At 46.9% G+C, this 27,296-nt stretch overlaps 1 protein-coding gene across 5 annotated transcripts in view; it reads left to right on the plus strand.

Annotated features, from left to right (window-relative positions):
- Positions 1–27,296, plus strand: part of ZFX (zinc finger protein X-linked) — a 318,074-nt gene that overhangs the window by 133,746 nt on the left and 157,032 nt on the right. For 4 of the 5 annotated variants that reach the window (XM_069637285.1, XM_069637286.1, XM_069637288.1 and 1 more), the window contains one exon: positions 16,166–16,738. In XM_069637285.1, coding sequence (XP_069493386.1) covers positions 16,166–16,738 — 573 coding nt within the window. Of the gene's footprint in view, positions 1–16,165; positions 16,739–27,296 lie in introns of those variants that run through there. The other variant, XM_069637289.1, reaches the window with a different exon arrangement.

Here is a 27,296-nt window from a genome sequence, read left to right on the forward strand (position 1 = left end):
AAGCCTGTCATTGTCAACAAAGTGGTCCGTGTCCGCACGGACAATGTGGTGTCCATGTTTTATATCAACAAGAAGGGGGGGGCTACCAAGTCCCTCCTCTTGTGGATCTTGCCATTCAGATTTGGGAATGGGCTGTTCAGCATGGTATCTGGCTAGTGGCAGTACACATCCTGGGCCAGCTGAATGTTACTGCTGATGCCCTCAGCAGATGAACAATGGGTCAGGTACGAGTGGGAACTGAACACGGAGGTCTTCTTACAGATTTTCTGTTGTTGGGTAACTCCGGATGTGGACCTCTTCGCGATGTCGACAAACAGGAAACTTCCCCTGTATGCCTCCAGAAACGGGCTGGGAGCCTCCTTTCTGGGGCATGCTCCCGAGATTCCCTGGCACAACATGAGGGCCTACGCTTTTCCACCTCCACCTCTGCCTCTGATTCTGATTCATTGGTCGCTTTGCAAGCTGAGGGGCACAGTGAATTGTTCCCTTCTGTTCATAGCACTGTGGGGGCCGGCCAGGCTTTGGTTTTCAGAGCTTCAGCATCTATTGGTATGTGCGCGCCAATCCGGCTTCCGTTGGTTCCCATCCTACTTCACCAGAGCGATCGGAAGTTGAGGCATCCCTCCCCACAATCGTTGAACTTGATGGCCTGGTGGCTGCTTCAGATCCTTAGGGCGCCTCAATTTGTCTGCAGATAAAATGCGCATTATTCAGGCGACCAGGAAACCCTTGACAAGATCTCAGTAAAGAAGTAAATGGCTGTGGTTCTGCCACTGGTGTTTAGCTAGGCAGCTGGACCCCAGGGAGGCTACGATCGACGTGGTTCTGTCTTTTGCCTCACATCTGGCAGAGTCTGGCATTCATGTCGTGTCCTGCAGAACTTATCTGTCGGCCATTGCCGCTTATCTGTCCATGGATCAGTGCTCTTTTTTGCTGTCAAATCCAGTCATTAAAAGATAGTTTGCGAGCCTTGTGCACCTTTACCCTCCTGTTAAAAACTGCATCCAACGTGGGATCTGAATGTGGTCCTTACGGCATTGTGCCATAAGCCTTTTGAGCCCATGGCTACAGTCGACCTTAAGTACCTTTCGTGGAAAATGTCCTTCTTGGTGGCTGTGACTTCGGCAAGGCGTGTGAGTAAGCTCCAGGCTTTGTCGGTGGAGCATCCCTTCTTGGTTTTTCATAAGGATAAGGTTATCCTGAGGACGAATCCTTCCTTCCTTTCAAAAGTAGTCTCTGATTTTCATCTGAATAAGTCAATCTCCTTGCCTGTCTTCTTCCCAAACACAGCCTCAGAGGCTGAAAATGTTTTGCATTGCCTGGATGTTAGAAGAGCTCTTAAGTTCTATCTGGACAGAACATCTGAGCTTAGGATCTCTTTTCAGCTTTTGGTGACTTTCGGTAATCCGCAAGGTAAGCTGGCCTCGAAAGCGACTATCTCCAGATGGATTGCTGCCTGTATTGCGGAGGCTTGCACTGTTCAAGGTCTTCAATCTCCAAAAGGGATTCATGCTCATCTTGTGGGGGGCAAGGCGGCTGCCGTTGCCTTCCAAAAGTATGTTCCCTTGGAGACCATCGCGAAAGTGGCTACGTGGGCCTCCCGATCGGCTTTTTGTAGGCAATACTGTCTAGACCTGAGCTCCAGAGCTGATGCTCAGTTCGGCCAAGCTGTGCTTGAAAACCTTTTTCAGTAAGGAGTTTCCATCTACCCGTAATTCCTGTGAGGAGTGCTTGGGAATCTCCCATAAGTATGGAGGAAAGGGGACGGGACATAGGAGTATAATAAAGTTACTCACCGTAGTGACTACCTTACTCCTAGTCCATAGTCCCCTTTCCTCCATACGCTCGCCCGCCGTCCACTCTAATAAGGTTCCTCTGTTATTGCTGAAAGGTCTCAGACCTGGCGATAGAAAAGGACTGATGGGCGTGCGCTGGGCGAAGCTAAGGAGGGCGGGGTTACGGCCAAGTACCCCGCGTAAAAATAGGAAGATACATTTTAGAAAAACGTTATGCTTTTTACAAAGTGTTCCGGTCCCGTCCCATAGGAAGGAGGAATGTCCCATAAGTATGGAGGAAAGGAAGGGGGCTATGGACTAGGAGTAAGGTAGTCACTTCGGTGAGTATCATTATTAAACTCTTACACAAAAGGTTTCTTGATTAAACAATTATTAATTTAATAGTCAGTTAGAGTAAGCCTTCTTCAGAAGGCAGCAATATAAAGCAACACACATATAGACTTCAAAAATACACACTATTAGTCTTCTAAATCAGTAAGTACCCTTTTGGGATGGCCCACAAACACTACCTACACCTTCAGGTGACTTCAATTGTTAGGGTGCTGGGGACATTAATATATCACTGTTGTATTTAAAATCAGACTTAGGAGTAGGTCAAAGGAAAAGGTTATTAGAGCAAAAGAAGAGATCACACAAATATTCTGAAGCAGCTAAGTACTTTTGGTAACCCCCAATGCAAAGTTAGTTAATCCCTTCCTGGAAGGAAGACACAACAAATGAGCAGAGGAGAGACGAGTCATTCAGGGAGCAAGGCCAGCCAATGTTAAGTTAGCAAAAGTCAAGGTGAACTGAAGCACTTCTTGCAGGTAAGTGAAAGTCTTGCACAATGTTTTAGAAGTCTTTGTAGAATAAGAAGAAAATCAAAGTAGGGCCAAAAGCTGATATAGGCTTGTGAGGTAAAGAAGCTGTTGGCAACTCTACAGATGCAGCCCAGACAAGTCTCCAAAGAGGACAAGTAAGGTGGCACAACAAGAGGTAAGTTCTCTCAGACTTTACAATACCTTTTAGGTTGAAGAAAAGTGCAGCAGATGGCTTCTGTTCCTGCGCGACTCTGCAAATCCTACTGTTCCTGGGCCTCAGTCGTGGGGAAAAGAGGGAGGACTTCTGGGGACTCCTGCACTGCAATTGGACGGTCACCGACCGCAACCGGCAATCTTCAAACAAGTGGCACTTCATCGGGTGTGGCCAACTAGCACACTGTGAGGACGTGATTCCTCGGTGCTCCGTGGCTGCCAGCCGAATCCTAAACAAATCCTGCAAAAATCGTATCAGATTGGAAAGAAAAACATATTATCCAGTGGCGGACACCCGCGGCCACATTTGACGGCAGTGTGAGGCAGAACCGGAGATATCGGCAACCGAAGCCGACTGCGACCGGCGCCAAACCCACATCAAGATGGCTGCCGAGTGCGGAGGGTGGTAGGAGTCGCCACGGCCCGCCGACGAGGGGATTGTGATTCCCCTCCTCCCCCGCTGCCGCGCCTCCTTGCGCCTAAGCTATTGAGGACTCCTGAGACTGGGCTTCCCCTTCGGCTCCCGACTGCCGTCGTCCAACAGGATCGCTCCTGCGACCAACCGCGGGACCCCTGGACTGCGACCTGTCACAGTCCCGCGCCAAAAGAAGATCTGGCTGCCGGCGACGAGAAGAGAACCAGCGGTGTGAAGGCTCCATCCCGCCCGGACCTGGGGCACTGCAGTCTCCGCGGAAGACACAGACCCATAGCTGCACCCAAGGTGAGCTGTGCTCGCGCACGGGGAGTGACGAATTGAAGCCCGTGAGGGGCTGTGAGCAGAGAGAGACAGCAGCTCCCTCGATATGGAGGCGGCCCAGATCGCAACCCACGCTTTCCATCGCAGCCGGCTGTGACCAACGGAAGCGAGGAGTGCACGATCCCCCTTGATGGATGCTGTGTGAAGCATATGCTCCGGTGCCTGAAGCGCAACCCCCATCTGGAGAGAAAGACGACACACACACCAGCCTGTAGCTTTCCTGGACGGCAGGACTGCCGCCCAAGGCACTGGGACACGGCACCAAAGCTGTCATCCCGGAAACGTTGTGTGGTTGGAGGCATACGACATAGAGCGCCTTGCGGAAATAGACGCTGAACTCTCTTTGGCTGCACCTCTAGACCCACTGTGCTGCCGCCACGTGTGGCCCCCCCGAGCCCCCACTGTTGAACTGGAGAGCCTGAGGAGTGAACAAGCGGGCCCTTACCCCCTGATCTGCTTCGAGGACGGACCGGTCTGCAACATCTAGGCCCCTCGTGGGCATTTGCGGGCGCTTTGTACTACGTTGAGCGCCCGCCGACATCCCTACGAGAACCGGTAAGGAGAGGGGGAGGTGGGACACAGCTGCCGAACATTGAACTGAAGGAATCTCATTGCAAATAAGGTGGGGAAAGTCTCCCCTACCCCTACCCCCACCCCCTCTTCCTTTTGGCCCGTTGACCACACTGGCCTAGCACACAGACAACTAGAGCTGACTACTGCACCGGGAGAGAAGAACGAAAAGGCCCGGTCGAACCCTCAGGCAGCAGACACCCTGCACCAACTCCTAACTAACAGGGAACAAGGGACAAGGGAAATCGCTTATCCGACTACAAAGAGAGAATGGATCACTCCGAAGAAATACCCAAACTGAATGATGCAAAATCCCCACAGACACTAAAATGAAGCTGTACAGCTCCAGAGGCTAGTCCACATTCAGAGCGAACCATTTTGTGCGCAGAGCGCTAAAACAACACCTGCAGTAAAACAATTAGGGGACTACTGAGCTAACCAAACGGGGACCTGCGAAGACGAGGGGTACAGTCAGGATACTAATCTCCTTACAAGACACAAGATCCATAGAACGAAACCACCCCCACACGGCGAGTCCCAATAAGAAAGTCGGCATCATTTACAGCAATAACACGCCACAAACACCTGCTACAATGAGCAAAGACAAGATTAAAAAAGTGACCAACCAAAGCACAATGGAACAATACACAACTGCCACTCTACCCCCCACGGCAGAAACAGGCAGGTCTGAAGACTCACAAAATTCTGAAGAAAACATCTCCCTAAAAGATGTGATGAACGCCATTTCCAACTCGTGAACCTCTATGGAAGTGAAAATGGATGGCATTTCCACAGAGGTCTCCCTGCTGCGCCATGATCTTCAGAAACTCTCGTCCCGCACCGGAGAGGCTGAGACTCGGATATCAGTCGCAGAGGACGAATTGAGAAATGTGGGCCGGCAATGAACAGAGCATTAGAACGCATTAAAATATTGGAGAACAGAGTGGAAGAGGGAGAAGGCAGGTCAAGGAGAAACAACATCCGTATTCTTGGCCTGCCTGAAAAGGCTGAAGGGGAAAGCATGGAATTGTTCCTAGAGCAATGGATTGCAGATCTATATGCTCCCAAGACCCTATCGAAATTCTTCTCGATAGAAAGGGCACACCGAGTTCCAACGGGCAGACCTACACCTGGTGGACCACCGTGAACTCTGGTATCAAAAATCCTAAATTATAGAGACCGAGATGCGGTGCTGCACATGGCCAGGACAAAGGGCGAAATAACATATAACGGCTCCAGGATAGGCTTCTTCCCGGACTTCACTAGGGAGGTGCAGAAAATGAGACAATCCTTTGATCCCTTTAAAAAACGCTTACAGACACTGAACGTGAAATACTGCCTCCTGTTCCCAGCACAGCTAAAAATATATCATAATGGGACGACGACGCACTTCACAGACCCTAATGAAGCATGGACCTGGGCGGAGACCAATCTGAAAGGAGACTGGGGCCAACGCAAAAGACGTGAACCGAGAGGAAACCGACCGAGGCTAAATGAGCCCCCACAAGAAATACTTCAACAAGACATGGAGGCGATACCACAAAGACAAGATGAATAAAGGCATGAGCGGACGACAATGGTACATCGACATGACACAAGATTAAGAGAAAATCGCCTAACAGCTATAGCAACTGGTGAAATGAAAGCTGGCGGCCCACAAGCCAGCACCGCACAACCCCCAAGTTACGCGAAGTGCATGCCGAGGTATTCCTAATACCAAAGAGACTTTAGCACTCAGTATTAATTCAACTAGTTAAACATTTTGTTCAATGGGCGACAGAACCTTCAGTTGGGGATGGAGTATGGGGAGTTGGGAGTTACACAGGTACTCAATTGGCAATTGGCGCAGCAGACTACAGTCAGCAGTGTGCACATGAAGATTGCGAGAGATGACTATCCTCACAAAGAACTAAATCCAAAGACTGATGCCCGCAGCTGGAAATAATGCAAGAAAACCCGCCTTCATGACATGGAACGTGAATGGCCTGGGGAACAGTATAAAACGATGGCTAGTAACACAATACATAAATCGCCATGATCCAGACTTAGTGCTGCTCACTGATACACATCTGGCAGGCACCGAATGCCACTTCCTCAAAAGAACTAAGTACAAGACGGCGATCCACGCAGGCTTCTCCATGGGCTCGAGAGGGGTATTAATCCTGATAAACAAAAGGACTCCAATCGACATAGCCAATTTGACCCAAGATCCTGGTGGAAGATTTGTTTTCATGCAGGGCACACTATGGAACCAAACCCTAGCCATACTAGCGGTTTACTCCCCCTACCCCCCGGCACTCATGACAGCCTTGTTGGAAGAAATTACTCCGCTAATAGCCAATAATCCGGCAGATACACTAGTGGTGGGCGGAGACTTCAATGAAGTAATGAATATCACACATGACCGTACACACATAAAAGGGAGGAACCCGTCGACACCAACCAAACTTGCCACTTTTACGTCAGCACTGGGACTAAAAGATGTGTGGAGAGACCTACACCCAACGGAGAGACAATTCTCGTTTCATTCGGGCGCACATGCATCAATGTCTAGATTGGACTACTTTTTCCTCCCTGGCAAAAACATTCACAAGGTAACGGATGCAACCCTACATCCCCGCGGAATATCAGATCATTCCCCACTCACGATGATGCTGGAAACAGAGAGACCTCAGACTCCGCCGAGATGGTGATTGAACGCATACTATCTAGGATTCCCGGAGCTAACGGAGAAGATTCGGGAAGCGACTGCAAACTATTTTGAGCTGAACCAAGATTCAGTGGCCGACAAGGAGATAGTGTGGGAAGCGTACAAGGCGACTCTAAGAGGCGAAATACTGAGCTGGACAACTGCACATAAGAAAGATGTAGACGAGGCAGAACAAGAGGTGAAACGCGCCGAGATAAAATTCACAAGTACGGGAGCGGAGATAGATAGCAGGTCCCTGCAAATAGCACAAAAGAAACTGCACAATGTGGCCCTAACATGTGCAAAACAAGCGCATAGAACCATGCGCGCCAGGCTCTACGAGACAGGAGATAAGGCCAGCAAAATGCTGGCATGGTTGGAGAGGAGAGAGGAGGGACACCACCAAGTGCGTCGCATAAGCACCACAAACACTGAATGGGTCACCGACCCAGACATCGCGGAGGCATTCGCAACCTACTACGAAACGCTGTACGCCCCGCCTACGACACCAACAGATCCCAGCATACTGGACTCATTAACCATCCCAACGTTAAACGAAAACGCATCTCGAAGCCGAATTGACTGAAGAGGAACTGACCACAGCCATCTCGCAGCTCCAAAATGGGAAGACTCCTGGCCCCAATGGCTTCCCAGTGGAGGTATGGAAGAAAATTGGCGCTGCAGAGGTCGCATCCCACATGCTACAAATGTTTTTGAGCGCCAAGGAAAAGGGAATCCTTGCGCCAGACTTAAGGAAAGCTGCCATAGTGGTGATACACAAAGAAGGCAAACCACCGGACGCATGCTGTTCCTACCAACCAATCTCGCTCATAAACACAGAAGCCAAAATACTGGCAAAAATACTGGCCAATCGGCTTCAGACAGTGATACCCTCCCTGGTCCATCCAGACCAATGCGGCTTCATGCCACAGAGATCCATGCGGATGAACATTCACAGGCTCCAAGCTGCCATTGAAAAAGCACCATCACTACAAGACTCACTAGCCTCCTCACTATTGACTTTGAGAAAGCTTTTGACTCGGTCCACTGGGAGGCTTTGTGGCACATAATGGGCAAGATGGGATTTGGGAACCACTTTATAGATTGGGTCAAACTACTCTACAATGCACCGACGGCAGAAATCAGGGTAAATGGCTGGTCCTCACGCTGTATAAAGCTTTGGAAATTCGCATTGGCAATTGAACCACTAGCGATTATGCTGAGAGAGTCACGAGCTTGGAGGGGATTTTATTGGGCACAGAATTGGGAGGACAAAGTCTCCCTATATGCGGACAACCTCCTGATCTATCTAACCGACCCAGTAGCTTCATGCCCCATTGTCACAAACATATTAACCCGCTAAAGGACCCGTAAGTATTTAAGAGTCAATTACACTAAATCCTTACTGTTCCCGATAAAAGGACTAGAAGCAGGGGATCTACATAACTGTCCATACAAAACGGCGCAAGAACAGTTTAGATATCTTGGCATACAGATCACGACAGACCTAACACAGTACGTAGAGAAAAACCTGCACCCGATAAGAGATTCATTAATGATATGAAACACTGGATGTCCCTCCCACTCACCATGCTAGGAAGGGCTGCCCTGTTCAAAATGCTGGCACTACCCAGGTTCCTATATATCCTGCAGAATGCACCCGTGTATATACCAAAACTAGAATTTTGTAAATTAGATGAAACACTGAGGAAACTCTTGTGGAGTGGAGGACACCCATGAATCACACTTAAAACTCTACAGCGCTCCGTATGCGAGGGAGGGATCAGTCTCCCACACCTACAGACATGCTACTGGGGAGCCCATATGTCAGTCATAAATGACGTCCTACATAATGACCCAACGCTACCGCACAACAGAGCAGAAACTCCAGTGATGCAGGGGACCACGCCGATAGAAGGGCTTTATCAAAAACAAAATCGCCCATTCCCGCTTGCATTATCTGCACAGAGAACACGGATCTGGATGATGTACATAAACACTTGGGTTGGGAAGGCAAGGTTACACTGAAACAACCCCTGTGGCGCAACAAGCAGCTGCCAGAACTTTGGGAACTCCCCAAATGTGCAGCCTGGGAAGAAGCCGGGATAGGAAGACTAGAAGACATGATAGAGAACGGAGAAATAAAGCCCTAAGGGACGATTTCGATCTTCCCGCCACAGAACACTTTCATTACAGGCAAATGAGACATGCACTCGCCACAAGTGAGTTGGACCTCCCCAACATTCCAAAGTGTACCCCGGTTGAAAGAAACAGTGATGGAGAGAATTGATCACAATATAACCTCTACAATGTACAACGCAATTAACTTGTTTGCCACACCAGAACTCACAGGGCTGAAAGATAAATGGGAAAGTGACATGGGCCCAATCCAACCAGAGGAATGGACCACTGCTCTCATGTATCTCAGGGAAACCGCAATCTCAGCCAGAATTAGACTGATCCAACTGAAAATCCTGCACTGGGTATATTATCCCAGAGAGGCAGTGCATCATTGGGGAAGAGCAACAGACCCCAACTGTTTGCGATGTCGCCAAACGAGAGGGACCTTCTTCCACATCCTCTGGGAATGCCCACAAATCCAAATATTCTGGCAGAAATGCTGCGACAGACTAGCAACAGTGATTGGTCGGGAGATACCAATGGACCCCAAACTGTTAATACTAGGGATAGACGAAGATATTGAGTAATCCAGATTCCAAAAACATTGGTTGCAACATCCACAGGCCTTACAAAAAGGAATATAACCCAATTATGGGATTCGGCCTCATCCCCACAATACGAAAAATGGGTAACGGATGTAGACATGTGAATACCAATGGAAAGGAGAGTGTACACCACAAGGGGGTGCCCGGGGAAAGCGACCAAGATCTGGCAAAGATGGGAGGATATCTGAGGGCATGGCGCAAAAGAACCGAAATTCTGCTGAACTGCTGAAAATGACTCACTCAGACGATCGTGATGAGCTTAGAAACCTGCGCACTACAACAATATTCATAGACTATACGGAAAAGAGCCAAAGCCAAGTATAAATGTATACCTGTATGTTTGAAAGTATTGACTAAGAGTTAATGTATTTGTTTTGTTTTATATGTACTTATAAAACAATAAAATATTTTATCAAAAAACAAGTGGCACTTCAGTGTTTCATCTCCTTGCGTGTACCGCAAATAGCAACACTAGCAGAACAACACAACAGCGGTTTCTGGCTGTCGAGATGGGCTTTCCTCACATCTGGGGTCCCGCATTCTGTTGAAGGGTGTGTCCGGCTCGGTTAGTCCTGCTTCCTGGGAGTAAGGAGGATCTTCCTGGAGCTCTTGGCCAGCTTAAAAGCAACGCACACAATCTGGTGTTCCTCTCCTTGGCTGTTTGGTTCAAGCAGCGACTGCTGTGGAAATTCAACCAGCTCTGAGAGGATATCCAGGTGGCTTACTTTGGAGTTGATTGGTCCCACCAACACAAAGGGAGAAGTCGTTCTTGCAGGGGCTTCTCTTTCGATATACAAATTTGGAGTTTCAGCACAGCAGCAGGGCTTCACCGGGCAAACCAACGGTCCGGGAGTTGCAGCAGGCGACCTCTTCAAGTTCTTATTCGAATTCCTTTGTCCAGTGGTCGACTCTGCCTTCCAAGCCAAAAAGCCTTGCCTTTTATGCAGGTTTCTCCCATTCATTCCAGCCTAGCTGTCAGTCACCCAGCAGGGTGGCCATCCTTGCCAAACAGCCAGCCAGCCAATCACCTAAGAGTGCATTCCTGTCTCCTAGGAGACTAAGCACAGGGAGTTTCGGGCACCTCCCTCGCTTCCTATCCCCGCCAGACACCCTGGAGCCAGAGGGGGGCTTCACTTGTGAATCCTGCCAAAGGCAAAATGAACAAAGGGACCAAACCTGCGCAGAGTAAATCTCAAGAAAAACCTTACCACAGTAGTTAAAAGTAAACCACTGCCACCAGCCAATCCTCAAGGAAAGGGTAACATAACATTATGTTACATGAGAAGCTAGACAAAGGGGATGCTAAGTAACCCTCCAGCACCCTATTGCAAGATAGTGTGTGCTTGTTCTAGAAAGTTCTATGTGTAAGTAAAGTCAATTTCACTACACTGCTCTTGGAAACAGTAGTTTATCCAAGAGAAGGTATTTAAACCTTGGGAAAACTGTGCCACTGCACTGAAGGTGCTGTGTGACACAATGTTAAAGGTGATGTTTATGGAGTTTTTCAGACTAAACCACAACTAAAAGAAACAGAGTTCAAAATCACATTAAAATACACGAGAGAGTGGGGAAAAAGGTCTCACTCTCTCCATTCAATTCCTCAAAATCCAGCAAAGTTGCTGGGGGTCTCTTAAGGTAGAGAGGAATTCGCACATTTCTGAGAAGTCTCCTTAACACCTTGCTTTCGGTGCTTTCCGAAGAAGGCATACCCAGGAGGAGTTACTTGCTCTATTGTAGGTCCATGGGCATCAGAAAGCCAAGTTTCTGGGATGAACATGACATCCACCTTATGATCCATGATGAAATCATGCACGTCGATGGTTTGTTTGACAAGAGATCTAGTGCTAAGTAGGGCCAGATTCAATTTGGCTTCTGGGGGTGATTTCATTCTAGATAAATTAGTTTCGAAGGGATTGCGACCTCCGACGTATTCCTTATCTTGATAGATCATCTCCAGCTTGCTGGCCTCTGAATTTTTTTTTCAGTAGAGGGCGCTGCTTGTCGATGTCACTCGAGCCTATGTCCCTCGACAGCCTCCGTCTCGGCGCCGACATCATCGTGCGTATAAATAGACTCGCGCAGCGTCAGTTGCTCAGTTCTGTTTTTCCGCGCTTTGTGGGCCTCGGAATCGCGTTGCTCAGTTTGTTAGTCAGGAATATATTCTTCATTATTCCTCGAGTACCAACTCTTACTCGATGGTTTCCTCATCCGAACCGACGACTCCACGGTACGGCTTCAAAAAATGTCGAGACTGTGGAAAGAAAATGTTGTTGACAGATCCTCATATGATTTGTTTGTGGTGCTTGGGATCGAAGCACCAATGTTCGGAGTGCGAGGACTGCATGTCCTTGACGACGAAAGCATTGAAGGAGCGTAAGGGGAAGTTTGAGAGGTAAGACAGTTAAAACTCCTTCGAAAGTTTCCTCGGCAGAGTCGAGACATTCGTCTCTTCGCTGACACAGGAAACATTCTCGTTCTAGGTCTCGAAGCAGTTCCCACCACTCTTCAAGATCCAAGCATTCAAGTAAGAGACGTCGAAGATCCCCTTCCTCGTCGTCTTCTGTTTCTCCGGAAAGAGTTACCTGCCCCACAAAACATAGCTCTCAGGCTGAGTGGGAGGAATTCCGTAAAAGGATGCTTAGCGTCTTCGAGAAAGCGGCCTCGAAGACAGCTGAGGGTGATACCCTGGGTGAAAGACCCGAAAAATCTAAACGCCGCGAGTTGTTGCACCCGGCGAAAGAAACCACTCGAGAGCGTCACAAACCCTCGAGCAAAGGCACTGTGCCATCTAAGCCATTGTCGAAGGTCCCTTCGACGCATAAATCTGCGTCATCGACACCATTATCGAAGGGCTCATCGACGCATAGGTTGAACGACTCGACGCCGTCTTCGATGCCGAAAAAGAACAAACCCACGGCCGTCACTACCTCACAGCCAGTGGTCATACCCAGGGCCTCCGTCATGACTTCGAGGTCATCGACAACCTCGAATAGGATCTCGATCCTCTGGAGTTCTTCGAGGCTTCTTCCAATCTTCTCGACGCCTTTTTGGGGGTTTTCGAAGCCTTTAACGTCTGCGTCGACGACGTCGACGTTTTCCCAACCAATTATGACAAATTTAGCCCCTTCTGCTCTGGAAATGGGATTTAAGCCATTTCCAAGGTCTGATCATTTCAGACCTTTGTCTTCAATGTATGAGCAAGGGAAGAATTTGGATCAAGAAAGACCCTTTGGGTTGCAGAGATCTGCAACACCAGAACCAGAGGAATTTACCTCTGAGGAAAATAGGTTGAAGGACCTTCGAGAATCCTTACATGAGGCAAATGGGTTTGATACTTCCCCAGAAATAGAATTTGCCAAACCAGACCCAGGGGAACATGCTGAGACCCCTTAAAGAATTTTAATGGCAAGAATTATAGAATTCATGGGTTGGTCTACACCTTCACCTGCATTCCAACAGGATGACCTTACAGACATTTTAGTTAAAGGCCCACAGGAAGATACTGTGGTTCCATTTCACGCTGCATTACAAAGAAAAATATTGGCTAACTGGGAAACTCCTGAGGTTATCCCGGTGGTTAACAAGAAGTTATCAGCCAAATATAGGGTATCTACTACTGACCCTGAATTTATTTCTAAACATCCAACTCCAGAGAGTCTGGTTGTTCAAGCAGCAACTGCATCAAGCAGTAGATCGGCATACCCTACTGTTCCACAGGACAGGGATGACAAAAGATACAACTGTATGGCTAAGAAAGTTTTTTCTGCATGTAGTATTGCGTTGAAATCTATTAAGGCTACTTGTACGCTCGCAAGATTCAGCCATACACTTTGGGAGTGTGCTTCATCAGCGGCTGACTGCCTCCCAGAGGGAGAAGAAAGGGAAACGTTTCTAAACATCATTAAGGATGGTAAAGACGCAATGTGCGAATCCCTTCAAACTGGCATTGATTCTGCTGACAGCATCAGTAGGGCCATGGCGGCAAGTACTACAACCCGCAGATTTGCGTGGTTGCGAAGGTCTGGGTTTGCTCCAGATGTACAAGCCAGACTTTTAAATATGCCCTTTGACGGCTCTTCTTTGTTTGGTAAGAAGGCGGATGACAGCCTAGAAAAGTTACAGACCTCCAAAGCAGCAGCAAAATCCCTGGGAGCTGCAATCCGTCAAACGCCATATCGCCCCTCAGGAACCTCTTGGGGAGGTAAGTCCTTTCGCTTTTAGTCCGCATTTGGAAAAGGCAGAGGACAGTCGGTTAAAAGAGGTCAAAAAAGATTCACCCGAGGTGGACGGGGTAAAAATACAAAAGCCGCAGCAGGTGCCTCTTTACCCTCGGCACCTGCATCAGCCGCCTCTAAATCACTCTGAGGACTCTCCTCACAAGACACCAGTAGGGGGCAGGGTAACTCAACATCTGACGGAATGGCAGGCTATTACGTCAGATGCTTGGGCATTGGAGACAGTTGCCCAAGGTTACTACCTGCCTTTTCTACGCATTCCTCAGAGTCATCCACCGGGGAACAGCTCTTGGAAAGTTCCAGATCCACTCCTCTTGCAGGAAATTGTAGACCTGCTGGAGAAAGGTGCCATAGAACAGGTATCTGTAGCGGAGAGGAACAAGGGCTGGTAACCCCCCCCCCCCCCGCCCCCCCCCCCCCCCCCTACTTCCTAATACCGAAGAAGGACTGAGACCTATCTTGGACTTACGAGAATTGAACAAGTTCCTCAGGAAGGACAAGTTCAAGATGGTAACTCTTTCTCAGATCCTTCAGGCCCTCCAGCTCCAGGACTGGCTGGTATCTCTGGACCTTCAGGATGCTTATTTCCATGTGCCAATCCATCTCAAACACAGGAAATACATGAGGTTCGCAATTGGTGACTCTCATTATCAATTTCGAGTTCTGCCATTTGGGCTGACCTCCGCCAAGCAGACCAACTGTTAGTAGGTTACTCAGGGCACAAATTGGGATTACCGATAAAAAAACAGACCATTTCCAGATGGATTATTTTAGCCATTCTGGAATGTTACAAACTGGCAGGGAAAGAGCCTCCTCAAAATCTTAGGGCCCATTCAACCAGGGGTATCGCAGCCTCAAAGGCCCTCCAAAGAGGGGTACCGATTCGAGACATATGTGCGGCTGCCACATGGTCGTCTGCACATACCTTCACAAGATTTTACAACCTGGATTCCTCCTCTAGCCAAGAGACTAGATTTGGCAAAGCTGTGTTGCACTCTGTTCACTCTTGAAGGGTAACATGGCAATTTTACTCCCACCTCCAGTTACACACCACTGCTATGGGAGTCTATCAAGATAAGGAATAAGTCGGAGGACACAATCCCTTCGAAGAACAAGTTACTTCTTACCTGGTAACGTTCTTTCGATGGGATGTTCCTGCGACGTATTCCTTATCGCCCCTCCCATCCATTCCCTCAGTAAAACTTCCCTTGTGGTTACAGCTTACGCTCCTTCTGGGTCAATTACCAATTCATGCAAAACAACTGTTAACATCAAAACGGAACTGAGCAACGGACGATGCGCAAGTCTGTCTATACGCATGATGACGTCGGCGCTGATACGGAGGCTGTCGAGGGACATTGGTTCGAGGGACATCGACGCGCAGCGCCCTCTAATGAAAAAAAAATTCCGAGGCCAGCAAGCTGGAGATGATCTATCAAGATAAGGAATACGTCGGAGGAACATAATAATAATAATAATAATAATTTGCCATTTATATAGCGCTACGAACCCTCAGGTATCTGAGCGCTGCTTATTATTACCCACGGTGTGTGGTGCTCATTTATCGACCTCGGAAGGATGAAAGGCTGAGTTTGGCCCAGCCGGGATTCGAACCTGCGTTAACAGGCTCTGCACAGATGTCAAAGCGAGCGCTCTACTCGCTGTGCCACTTGACCGGCTTGTCCCATCGAAAGAATGTTACCAGGTAAAAAGTAACTTGTTCTTCTATGGCATTCTGTTTTATGATGGGGCTGGTTTGACTTAGTGCACTTGAGGTGTTTAAGGTGCATTGTGAGAGGTTGGAGAAAAACACACTTTGTAGCGCAAGTTCGGTATCAATACCGGGTAATGTGCTGTTTAACTGCCAGCAATGCATGCATGTTAAAGGAATCTAAAGTCCATGTGTTGGACCACATAGAATTGTATAGATTTGTCATTATAGAAGGACTACCACAGTACAAAGGGTGTTATTGAATTGTATATATATCTCTGAACCTTATTTTTATATAAATAACTGTGTTGGCATATAACCTAGTGTGTGGAAATTCCTTTGGGGGCTTGGAGACTTGCACTTAAGAATCATCCTGCATCACCTCCTGAGAGCTTAAGCCTTGGTTGCTCGTCCATAGCTACCATATAGAGAACATTGGCTGGGGTGCTCTGTGCGTCTACCCTACCATATAGAGGGCAGAAGTACAGATACCCCCTCGAGTCTTTCCATGTAGACATCAAGGTTTGATGTTTTCTGTTGCGACATAGGTCAATTTATATTATTGTTTAATTTGCATATGCAGGCTCCTAACCGGAAAAAATGTCTACAATGCATATCTTCATTGACTGTCTTGTTTGTTCTTAAAGCTTTATTTTTCTGTTCTTCAGGCGCAGAGGCACACCTTGATGGGGATCATCGAATTGTTGTGGAAATTCAGGAAACTGTATTTGTTTCTGACGTTATGGACTCTGACATTACTGTGCATAACTTTGCCCCGGATGACCCAGACTCTGTAGTAATCCAGGATGTAATTGAAGACCTTGTGATAGAGGATGTTCAGTGCTCGGACATCGGTGATGAAGGCAATGTATCTGAAACTATCATTATTCCTAACCAGGTACTGGATACTGAAGTGGTGGATGAGGTTTCGTTGGCACATTGTAGTGTTCCAGATGACGTCTTGGTTTCTGACATTACATCAGAGTCCATGTCTGTATCAGAACATGTTTTGACAGGCGAGGTAATGCACTTGCATGAAGATGGCAGTTTAGAGCACGTCGTTCAGGATGATGTCTTAGAAACAGACATTGTGTCTCATAATTTGGCGAACAACGTAATTTCAGAAGAGGTCCTTGTTACTGACTGTGTCTCTGAAGCTGTTATCGATGCTGATGGCATCCCCGTAGAGTGCCAAGATGAAGACAGCAAGAGCAACTGTGACGACTACCTGATGATTTCTCGTGAGTGTTCTGGAATTGCATTGTTTCAGGGTTACATTTCAAGGGGATTATGAGTAGATGGTAGTTTAGCTGTGAAAATAATCCTTGTGCTCAGTTAAAATTCCTAACTAGTATTGTGTGATTTTAGTGACATTTACTTCAGCTTGTAGTTGAATGAACTAATTCTGTTGATTAACTTCTACTACTCAGTCTGTCCTACATAAAATCAGCCTGCCTGACTGTAGTTTTCTCCAAAATGGCACAAACCAGAAATATGTTTGAATGGCTGTTTTTTTAGGGTCATTCATAAAGGATGGTCAAATTTTAATTAGCTGGTACAATTTGAGAAATTATGGCATAATACAACAGAGAACCGAAAAGACTGAACAAGAACAAAGAAAATCGAATAGAGAACATGTGATGGTAATCAGGAATAGCAGAATAGTGAAAGCCCAGCAGACCTGCAAGTTGCAGGAAAATATAAAGCCATCCCATCCCACAAAATACAAAGGCACAGAATGGGTGGCAGGCAAAGTATAAAAAAACTAAACATTTCTCAAAAATGCAGGCTGTAGAGCAGATGAGTCTGTTTTGAATACAACCTACTGAGGTGCACAAGCTGGACTGTCAGTGCATACCTCCTGCAAAGTCCCAAAAACATTGGGCACCTTCTGTACTCTCCTCATAGCACCCACACAGAGATGGCTCATCGAAGGCCACCTCCAACCGCCATCTATAACCACAAGGCAATCTGATGTTCAAACTGTATGGACCTCAAAGCAACAGCAGAACAATGGGGTTCAGAATGGCATTCTCTCCAGGTGCTCAGGGTTTACAAGTTTCAACGCCCAGGTCTCTGAAAGTCTGAGTTTCTCTGGGTATCGCTCGGTATAATAAGCAACCCTCAGTGATAAATAACAAAACTTTGTGGTAAGCGGTTCTTCAGCTTGTCGATATTTGGTAATGGTGTAGGCTGGCCCAAAACTCCCACCTCTGGCTCCTGTTTGGCCACTGTCTCCAAAGAGCCCACAGCTTCTACCAGATGGGAGCCAGCTTAAAAACCTCCACAGACTGTTCTCTAGGCCCTTGGTCATCTCACTATACAGCGATACTTGCCCTCCAGTCTTATACTGCTTTCCTCCTTGCTGATCCAACGTTTGCTCATACATTGTAATGGCTTCTCTTTCACTGCTCATTAGCTCGTGCCATACGTCCTTGCCACTTTGTGTCATGCTTGTTCAACCTCCTAACTCATTCGCACACTCGATAAGCCTCGGATATGTGCCTTCCTGTCTGGTCTTCTCTTCACCCCACCTATATACTTCCTCTTTCACCTCTCCTTCTGTCAGTTACTCAATGGAGGACAGGTTCCTCTAACCTAAAAGGGGATTGTACATAAACGTACACAATAGATTACTGCAAATGAGAGGATAACCTATAAGTATAGAAAAGCAACAATGGAAGAAACAGAAAAGGCAGGAAATGCCACTTAGACAAACTTACTTCCCAATTGGAGTGTGCACAGAATGGTTGCAGGATTTGCCACAAATCTAGGGGAAACACCATCCTTCTGAGCAAGTAACTGGTAGAGTGGCTCACTCTGACTGCACGTGATAAGGAGCAGCAGGCTTAGACTTGTCTGGACCCTAAGGCAAAAACAAGGGAACCTGTTAGGACAGTTTTTCTGAAGTCCAACTAATGGCTTAGTAAAACCATTCAACTAAGGCAGTACAAGGCTCCACTGTTAGTATAAGGCTGTACCACCCGACTATAGGATAGCGTAGCCCGAGCAGCCAGGCTTATCTTAGGAGGGAGAGAGGGCTGTAGAATCACTACAATGAAATTTCGATGAACAATGATCCAAAGAAACGCTAAAACACTATTTATTGTACAAATAAATGGTTTATTTAAATACAAGTAGGCCCAGATAAATCTTGGGGGAATAAGTACGATCACATTATATGTAAGAGCAATTATAAAAACACAACACTATGCTTGAAGGTGCACGGACCAAAGCATATAAACTTATTTGGAACACCTAACAGTAGTTCTAGGGAAGTCAGACCTTTGTATACACATTCAGTATAGGGCACACCTATTCTTGGGGAGTAAAACTACAAGTTACTTTCAGATTACATTACAGTAATTTTATTTTTTATTAGAAATTGTTTTAGTAGAAAAATGTCAACTTCTTCAACAGATCGACATAGTACATTAGCAAAGGATCAACGTTTGTTCAAATGAAGTACCTGCTGTGACTGTTCATAACTGAGTTACAATTGTTTGTTATCAATAGAAAGAGCATGACACGTTTTCGAGGGGATTGGGTCCTCTGACGTATTCCATATCTATGACAGTAATCACCACAGCTGTGCTGCTTCGGAAAATCTTCGGCTCCTGCGTCGATGACGTCGATACGCCGCCCTCGAGGACCTCCTCTGACGGCCGACGTCACTGGATGTTATAAGTAGGACGCACGACGCCCGTAGCCTCAGTTCCGTTTTTTCCGCGGACATGTTCGCTTCGGAGATCTCGGTGCGCCTCGACTCTTTGGAGTTCCTGTTGTTTCTCGGTTCTTCGAACCTGTTCGTATTGTGAAGTCTTTCTTCGTGAAGATGTCTACCTAGTCTTCCACACCGCGTCCGGGCTTTAAGAAGTGCGGGGACTGAGGGTCCAAGATGTCGGTAACAGACACGCACAACGCCTGCCTCTGGTGCCTCGGGGAGGCCCATGACACGGATGACTGTCGACTGCCAGTTGCTCACGTCCAAAGGCTTGCGGGAGCGCAAGAAGAAGTTATCGGTAGGTAAGGTGTCCAAGCCACGGAAGTCGAGGTCTGCGGGGCTTTCGACGGATGATTCGTGGGGCGACTCTCCGTGTCGTCGTCGAAAGTCCAGTGGGTCTCGGTCCCGGAGTCGGTCCCGCCACTCCTCTGCCTCTTCGAGGCACTCCCGGAAGCGCCATCATCGGTCGCCTTCCCCGTCCTCATCCGAAGACTTCGCCCGTCGGCGGGTCGCTTTCCCCACCAAGCATGTGACGCCAGAGGAATGGGCTTCCTTCGGGAAGAAAATGTTGGCGATTCTCGAATCGCAGGGCACTGGTCCGTCCGCGCCTCCGAGTGGGGTCGGTCGGGATCAGTCGAGAGACACAGCTCGTGCGCCTTCCGGCTCGGGTGGTCGGCACGATTTGCGGGAGATGTCCCGCTCGGACAAGGGGAATCGTTCTCGTCATGCCCGTTCCAGGTCCCAGTCCTCGACGTGCTCGAGATCGTGTGCATCTGTGGTATCTTCGAGGAAGACTTCGATGCCGGTGGCGCCGAGGTCATCGACTGACTCTTTCGAGGCTCTGCCTCCGAAGAAGTCATCAACGCCATCGGCGCCCAGGCTGTCGAGGGACACGCTCGGTGCTCCGGCCTCGAGGACTGTGTCGACGCCATCGATGCTGTCGGCACCGCGTTCGGCGTCGATGCCGATTCCCTCAGCGCCTTTCGAGGCTATTTCGACGGGGGTTCCCCGGGGCTCGGTGGAACCACCTAGAAAGGCTCTGGCAAAGGTCAAGCATGGCTTTGTTCCACATTCTGTGCTTTCTTACCGCCAGCTTCAGTTTATTTCAGAGGTGGATGAGGGCTCTTATGATGGCATGGTTCCGGATACGGTGCCGGACGAGATTCTCTCGGGCCATAGCCAAATTGAGGACCTGCGGCAGTCCCTGCACGATGCCAGTGGGCTGGACACCTCTCCGGAGGGGGAGTTTTGTAGGCCTGAGCCTGGCACTCATGCCGACTCCTCGTACCGGCGCCGTATGTCCAGGGTCACCGAGTACTTGGGATGGTCTGCTCCCCCAGGGGATTTTCTTCAGGATGACCTTACGGATATCCTCGACCAAGGTCCGCCAACTGACCCGGTACTGCCGTTCCATATGGCTTTACAGAGGAGGGTGGCAGCGGCTTGGACTGCTCCGGAGAGTCTCCCGGCAGTGGGCAAGTCTTTGCCGCGAAAATGGCACCCAGCCGGTAGCGACCTCTGCTACTTGTCCAAGCACCCCACTCCGGAGAGTTTGGTGGTGCAGGCGGCTACGGCCCCGGCAAAGCAGGCGTCGTATCCTACCATCCCTCCCGATAGGGATGACAAGCGTTTTGACGGCTGGGCGCAGAAAGTGTTTTCTTCAGGTGGTATGGCGCTTCAGGCGGCCAACTCCGTTTGTGCCTTGTCACGTTTCACGCACACTCTGTGGAACTGTTTCCTTAGCGGCTCAACATATTCCCAAAGGGGACGAACGGGATGGTTTCCTTGCCATGGTTCAGGATGGCAAGGATGCCATGTGTGAGGCCGTTCAGTCGGGTATGGACATGGCAAATTGCGTCAGCCGGTCCATGGCGGCGAGCACCGTGATACGCAGGTTTGCGTGGTTGCGGAAGTCGGGGTTTGCTCCTGATGTGCAGGCCCGGCTCCTCACCATGCCCTTTGACGGGGAACATCTTTTTGGCAGCAAGGCTGACGAGGGCCTGGAGAGGTTGCAGACCTCCAAAGCTGCAGTGAAGTCGTTGGGCGCTGCAGTTCGCCAACCTCCGCCTTTTCGTCCTAGGCGACAGCAATGGAGGGGAGGTTCCTTTCGTTATTACTCATCCTTTGGTAAAGCGAGAGGAGCTGCCAGTCAAAGGGGCCACCGTAGGAGGGCCCGAGGTGGAAAACGAGGTACTCGAGGTGCCAAGGCCGCTCGGGCTGTTGCCTCTTTGCCCTCAGGCAACGCCGCAGCCGCTTCAGCTCAGTCATGAGGCCATGTCCCATGGTTCGCCGGTTGGGGGAAGGCTGTCGCAGCATCTTGCAGAGCGGTGCGCCATTACTTCAGATGTGTGGGTTCTGGAGATCATAACCCACGGCTAGTGTCTTCCTTTCCGGCAGATGCCTCAAGACAATCCACCGGTGAATCTCTCTTTGAAGAGCCCGGATCCGCTCCTTGCGCAGGAAATTCAATCCCTGCTGGAGAAAGGCGCCATAGAACTGGTGCCTGTGGCGGAGAGGAACAAGGGTTGGTATTCCCCTTATTTTTTGATTTCCAAGAAAGATGGGGGGATTGAGACCCATCATGGACTTGCGCGGTAATCCCCTATAAACCTTGAGGTCGACATAATGTTTGAATTAAGTCAGGATATGCGCACAAAAATGTAGCGTTATCAGCCAACAGTCGAGGGTTGTTAAGGAAACATACTAAAATCAAATCTCGTTTAGATCAAATCTATGTCATTAGTCATTATTCCATAACAATCAGTGTCTTGTATTAGAAACATTTTATATTAAAACAGGATTATGATTTCTAAAAGTTGACATTGGTCATTATTCCATAACAATCAGTATCTTGGATTAAAAACAATTTCATAATGGAACAGCATTATGATTTCTAAAAGTTGAATGAAAAACATTATTTCCAATATATTTAAAATAAGATTGCATCCTGCTATACTGAGAGATGGGTTGGGCATTTTACAGAGTAATGAGTCCATTTTTCTAGCGGTTTAGAATTGGAGAAATTTGAAATATTACGGCATTTCATCTCGCAAAGGTGTGCAAATATTCTCCTATCTTTAGGGGATAAGCAGAGTTTGCAGAACAGTTCAACTGAAATAGCAGCATCACCAGTTTGAAATCAATTTACAGTGATGTATGATGTGAGTGATGCATCATTGATGGAGACTACAAATTATAGGAGTTGTTCAAGTAATCTCCTGGTTTTCTGTTATATTTAGAGCAAGGAGAAATGTTATTGTTCCAATATTGAGCGAGATCCTGGTTGCATTAAATATATTCCACATTTGCTCTTTTGTTATCATTTTAAATTCACTGAACTGCTTATGGTATGTTTGTTGTCTTGGTTCCATGAGAGTTGAGCATTCAGTGATTAAGTGTTGTAGCGTTAGTGCTCAGTCAGTTTGCAAAATCAACATTATTTAAATATCGCTAATCTAGCTTTAGTTGGCCACAGGTTCATGTGGAGATGTAGAATTGACATGCCATACTTCGGACTCTGAAATTGGGCTAGATGCATTGTGAGTTTACCTAATGGTTTTAATAGAAATGGTCCAAGTTGAAAAATGGTGTAGGAATTGCCCTTCTCTCATGTTAGGCGCCAGTCCCAGAGCCATAGCTTTTATTTGGCTTTGTCAGGGATTCTATTAATAGGTCTACAGTAATATCAGCCTCACTGAGTAGTGAGTGGCAATATACTTTCCATGTTTGGAGTGGTCCAATGTGAGTGGAATCAAGAGTTGCCTTTAGGGCATGAATGAGATTGTTGGAGCTGGATGGTGTAATAAGAAATGTTCTGTAGGCAGCAAGAAGTTGCCATGAGACGATTGCCGCTGATGATGACAGACCTAGTTCATATCTGATTACAGCTGTTGGGATACTGAGGGGAAGAGGTAAACATTTTTTCCAATAGGCGCCCTCTAATACTTCCCATATGAGTGTATTTTTTGGAAGTTTCATGTGTGTGTCATACGTGATAACGGGTATTACTTTTCTTCTATAGAATATTATCGATGGTTTATAAGAGAAGCTACCATATTTAAGTTAAATGGATTTGCCTTGAGTTGTTAAAAACTTCATTCTGGAAGTTCGCTTTTGCAGGGCAAGTCCGATGGATGAGTGTTTTAGATTCATGACGATATATTTGTAATGTGTAATTATCATCAATGGGGTTTGTGATAATGTCCAAGTGAATTTATAGCCACTTTTAGGCAAGTGATGGTGAAAAACTAAGATATTTGATTTGTAAGTATTGATGATTAGATGATTAGTCCGAGCATATGCATCTACGGCCACAAGTTTTCTCTGAAGGCCTATCGAAGTTCTGTCTAGTATGACCAAATCATCGGCTTCTAGAAGCCCTGCTAACTCTTTTGACCCTAATTTTGGTGGGAAGGCACGTACTGATTCAAATGCTCTGTATATGTCATTTATATAAAAGTTGAATAGGATGGAGGCCAAAAATACATCCTTGTTTCAAGCCCACACTGGTTAGGATGGGTTTACATAATAAGCCATCTGTCGTAAGCTTTATTTTGATTGAGGTGTTAGTGTAAAATTATCGTATCATATAAAATAAGTGAGGTGGACAGTTGGCGTTAAAACGTTTTTTCCATAAAGGTTTGCACCATATTGAGTCAAAGGCTTGTTTAAAATCTTTTTTTTTTTTTTTTTTAAACTGGTTGTTTTAACAAGGTGGCCTGCTTTTTGATTGCTGAAAAAATAATTAGATTTAGTGGGGTACCTAATCCTTTAGTAAAACCTGATTGATGTTTATCTAGGAGACTATTTCATTCAGGCATGTCATGAGGTCAAGTCTGCCAAAGATTTTGCCTGGCACATCGAGGAGTGCTATAGGCATGTAGTTTGTAGGGTTAGACCTGTCTCCTTTTTTAAAAATCGGAATAATAATGGATTCTTGCCAGGACGGTGGAATCTGACCTGTCAGAATTACCCTGTTAAAAATCATCTGTAGTATAACGGCCCACTGATCTGTATGTTTTGAGGTAGCATTGGCCCCGGAGCTCTTGATGAACTTAGTTTCTTTATCATGAGAATGATATCTAGTTTTTCTAAAGTAATTTCGGAGAGGTCCGGTAATGGGGTAGGTGGAAAAGGTGTTTCTGGTGTAGATTTGCTAAGAAGGGACTCAAAATGCGTTGCCCACCCCTGTTCACTTATGGTGTTTAGTTGTAAGGATGAGGTCTCAGTTCTATCTGCATTATTTATAAGTTTCCATATCTGAGAAGTAGATTTAGAGAGTAGAGCATTCAACATCCTTTCTGCATTACTTTGTTTTTTGCTTGCCAAGATTTGCTTGATAGTGTTTCTATATTTAGTTTTTTAGTTTTTAGTTTAGTTCTTTGTTGGGGAAGAGTTGAAGGAGGAAGAGTTCTCAGTCTTCCTTTTTTTTTTTTTTTTTCTTTTTTTTTTTTTGAGGTCGAAGATATCTTTGTCCCAAGATTATGTATGTTTAAAGGCTGGGCAACCTACGTTTTGGATATGAATGTGTAATTATTTTTAAGCAATCAGTATAGTTAAAGACTGCTGCTGCATTTTCAATTGTTAGAGGACCTGCTAGTTGTTGCTTTAGTAATGTTAGTTTGCATGGCTGCCATATGAGATGGTTTCTGTCTTGGTTGAGGATTGCTGCTTGCCTATTATATTCTGGAGAGGGTTTGATGTGTGGAATCCATTGAACTTCTAGGATGTGGTGATCACTTGCTGGGTTGGGGTATTACTCTGAAAGATGAGACTTGTCTGTTAGCATTGGTAGAGATAAACAGTAATACAAGGATAGAAGACCCTGTCAGTTATACTGTGACGCTCAGCAAGCAATCACTTTGTATATCAACTGGACAATATACTTTTCTGAATAGTGGAACACTTATTCTAGGAAGAGTAAACAACTATAACTCTTGATTCAGGATAACCATTATTCTAGGAGAGTTGGACCTTGGGGTGTACTATTCAATTGCAGTTGCTTTTCAGTACACAGACGAAGGGAAGCAGTAACTCTTAACTAAAAAAGTTATACTCAAGGTAAGTAAACCCTTTTTTAAAAAACTTTATTTGTAAGATGGTCAAAGCATGGAGTGCTGTGCACTTTGTACCACTGTAATTTAATGTACTGACCAATCTTGGATACATACATTTCATATATCTATTGTGAATCTCAAGACCCATTAGGGGTTCTGATCTCGAATTCTGCCATATAGGCTCTGAGCAGTGACCAGATGTCTCTTGGCCCGGCTGGTGAGAGAGACATTTTGAACAAAGCCCTCTTGGCATTCATTCCCATATATCATGTCCTTAATCCAGCATTTCAACGTTGATGCAGTTATAGCTTTCTAGTATATTCCTTTTTGCAACTGCACAAGCCACATTGAATAATCTACGTGTCTCAACCGGGTTCTTTCCAATGTCTCGAAGCAGGTGTTTAACGGGGTAAAGAGGGATGGGGATCTCGAGGATGTCTTCTATAGTCTCAGACACCTGCTTCTAGAATTAAAGTATGGGAGGACATGCCAGTACATGTGGAATGAATTTGCTTGTTCAGCCGGGCATTTAGGGCATCTTGGAGATGCGGGTGAACACGTTGCCACTTTTTGGGGAGTGAGGTGCAAGTGGTTGAAGATCTTGAATTGGATCACTCTTAAGTTAGCTGTGATTGACACTGTTTTGGTTAATTGGTCCACTGTGTTTCGTGAATGACCAGACCCAAGTCCCGCATCCATGTACCCTTCATGGGATTGCGAGGGGGGATATGTGCCTGTATTGTTTTGTAAAATGTAGAGATTCCACTGGTAATTCCGTTAGGTGTCATAAGGCTGGTTATGAATGTGTGCTTCTGGTTCGTTAGGAAATGAGGGCCGGCGCCTGCAAAATGATGCTCTCATCCTATGATATTGAAGGGCCCCCAATGGTCCTTGTCCCAGTTTAGACATGAAGTCGGCTAGTGTCACAAATTTCCCGTTAGGGAACATGTCACCTTGTGTTAGTTGGGTATGTTGATCCTAGGTGTCCCTGATGTTTAGTGTTGGGGAGAATTATAATTTCTGTGCTAATTCCCTTCAACCCTAGAGACCTCCAGCTCTTTTGCTGGCGTTTAGGACTTTTAATTTTTATCCTGGACTGAGAGAGACCTTTGTCTCACTCTCTCATGTATTTTTGATCTGAGTTAGAATCTGTTTCTTTGTTTTTGGAGTTTGACAAACTCCATAGGCATCTACTTTTGTATTGTGACACACAGCACCTTCAGTGCAGTTTCACAGAGAAGTCCCTTGGATTTCTCATAAGGTTTAAATACCTTCTCTTGGGAGAACTACTGTTCCCAAGAGTAGTAAAGTGACATTGACTTTACGTACCTGTTTTTCCTATGTAGGTCCAGTACACCCCATCTTACGTGGGTTGCTTAGTAGCCCCTTTTCCTACTTACTCATGTAAAAATGTTTGTTACCCTCAGTAATTTAAATGGCTGGTGGCAGTGGTTTAATTTTCCTACCATTGTGAGTTTCTATCACATGCTGAATCCTCACCTGCAGTAGGGCACCCATGGGTGCCAATTTTGTCAAAATGGCCTGTCTTCTTTTTTCGCCATTTCTTGCTTGTGAGGGCTTTCTTGGGTTTTACTCTGCGCACCAAACCGGTTTAACCCTTTTGTTTGTTTTTGCCTTTGGCGGGCTTCAGTGCTGAAACCCGCCTCTGACTCCAGTGTGTCTGGCAGGGCAGGAAGTGAGGGAGGTACCCGAAACTCCTTGTCCTTAGTCTCCTTGGTTACCTGAATGCACCCAATGCTGATTGGCTGGCAGGCTGGCTGGCTGTCCTTGCAGGACAGCCACTCTGCTGTGAGTGACAGCTACGCTGTGCATGAATGGGATAAACCTGCATAAAAGGCGAGGCTTTTCTTGAACTAAAGACAGTCGACCACTGGACGAAACATCTGATGAAGGAATCTGGAAGAGTAGCTTGCTGCACCCTCCTGGACAGTTCAACTGCCCGGTGAAGGCCTGCTGCAGTCCTGAAGCTCCAAACCCCGAATCGACTAGAGAAGCCCG

Source organism: Ambystoma mexicanum, chromosome 7p (assembly GCF_040938575.1).
Source record: "Ambystoma mexicanum isolate Mex_15411 chromosome 7p, UKY_AmexF1_1, whole genome shotgun sequence".
Classification (NCBI taxonomy): domain Eukaryota; kingdom Metazoa; phylum Chordata; class Amphibia; order Caudata; family Ambystomatidae; genus Ambystoma; species Ambystoma mexicanum.